The 755-nt window shown below is 65.2% G+C and overlaps 1 protein-coding gene across 1 annotated transcript in view; it reads right to left on the bottom strand.

The window, feature by feature from the left end:
- The window catches only part of IKZF3 (IKAROS family zinc finger 3), a 35,378-nt gene extending 35,223 nt beyond the window's left edge, over positions 1–155 (bottom strand). Inside the window, 1 exon segment of the mRNA XM_009290889.2 lies at positions 41–155. Within this exon segment, the coding sequence (XP_009289164.2) occupies positions 41–155 (115 nt within the window).
- Positions 156–755: the final 600 nt, after the last annotated feature.

Genomic DNA, 755 nt, shown 5'->3' with positions numbered 1-755 from the left:
CCGGTGCTAAGCGATGGCTGCTCGGAGGGGACACCGGCACCAGCGGCGCGGAGCCCTCGGGAGGGAAAGCGGCGGGGCACGGGTGGCTGGGGGCAAAGCGTGCGTTTCGGGGGGCTGAGGGAGGCCCCAAGCCATTTTCGTAGGACGAGCGGCATCAGACCGCGAAGAGCATCTCCAGAACGGGAGGCTGACGCCAGCCCAAGCGCCGCGCTCCCCTCCAGCAGCCTGGCGAAGGCTGTAGGTGAGGCCGTCCTGCAGCAGGAACCCAGGGGCGATGGCCAGCACGCAGCGGGCTGAAGGACAGCACGGGCAGACGGTGAACCCCGGGGAGGCAGAGCCGGGAGCACCCCTGCCCTCGCACAACGCGCTGAAGGGCCAAAACACTGGAAACCCTCTGCTTTAGAGAAAACGTCCCTCTCCCACTTCATGGGAGATAAGCTCTTTCCCCACCATCAGCGGTGACTCCACAGGTAAAGAAGCTATGGCAGGTCCTTAGGCAGGCATACCGTCAGGAGCGGGACCAAGGGGAGCAATAAACCAACCTAATGAGTAACGCTACCCTGAGGGCTCAGACACGCTCCTGCGTCCAGGGCCAAGGCAGCCAGGTGATCGCACCGACCCCCAGCTGCCCGCCACGTCTCAAGCTAGGCCAACAGTTCCCTCCAACCCCGCGTCTCCACTTGCAAGCGTATCTGACAAGAAGCATGCTCCGTTTCCCCCCCCCCGCTTCCCCTCCCCCCCTCCCTCCCCCCACG

The sequence above is a fragment of the Aptenodytes forsteri genome, unplaced genomic scaffold (genome assembly GCF_000699145.1).
Source record: "Aptenodytes forsteri isolate BGI_AS27 unplaced genomic scaffold, ASM69914v1 Scaffold90, whole genome shotgun sequence".
Lineage (NCBI taxonomy): Eukaryota > Metazoa > Chordata > Aves > Sphenisciformes > Spheniscidae > Aptenodytes > Aptenodytes forsteri.
Note: the sequence above shows the minus strand (reverse complement) of the source record. Positions and strands in the feature narration are given on the sequence as shown.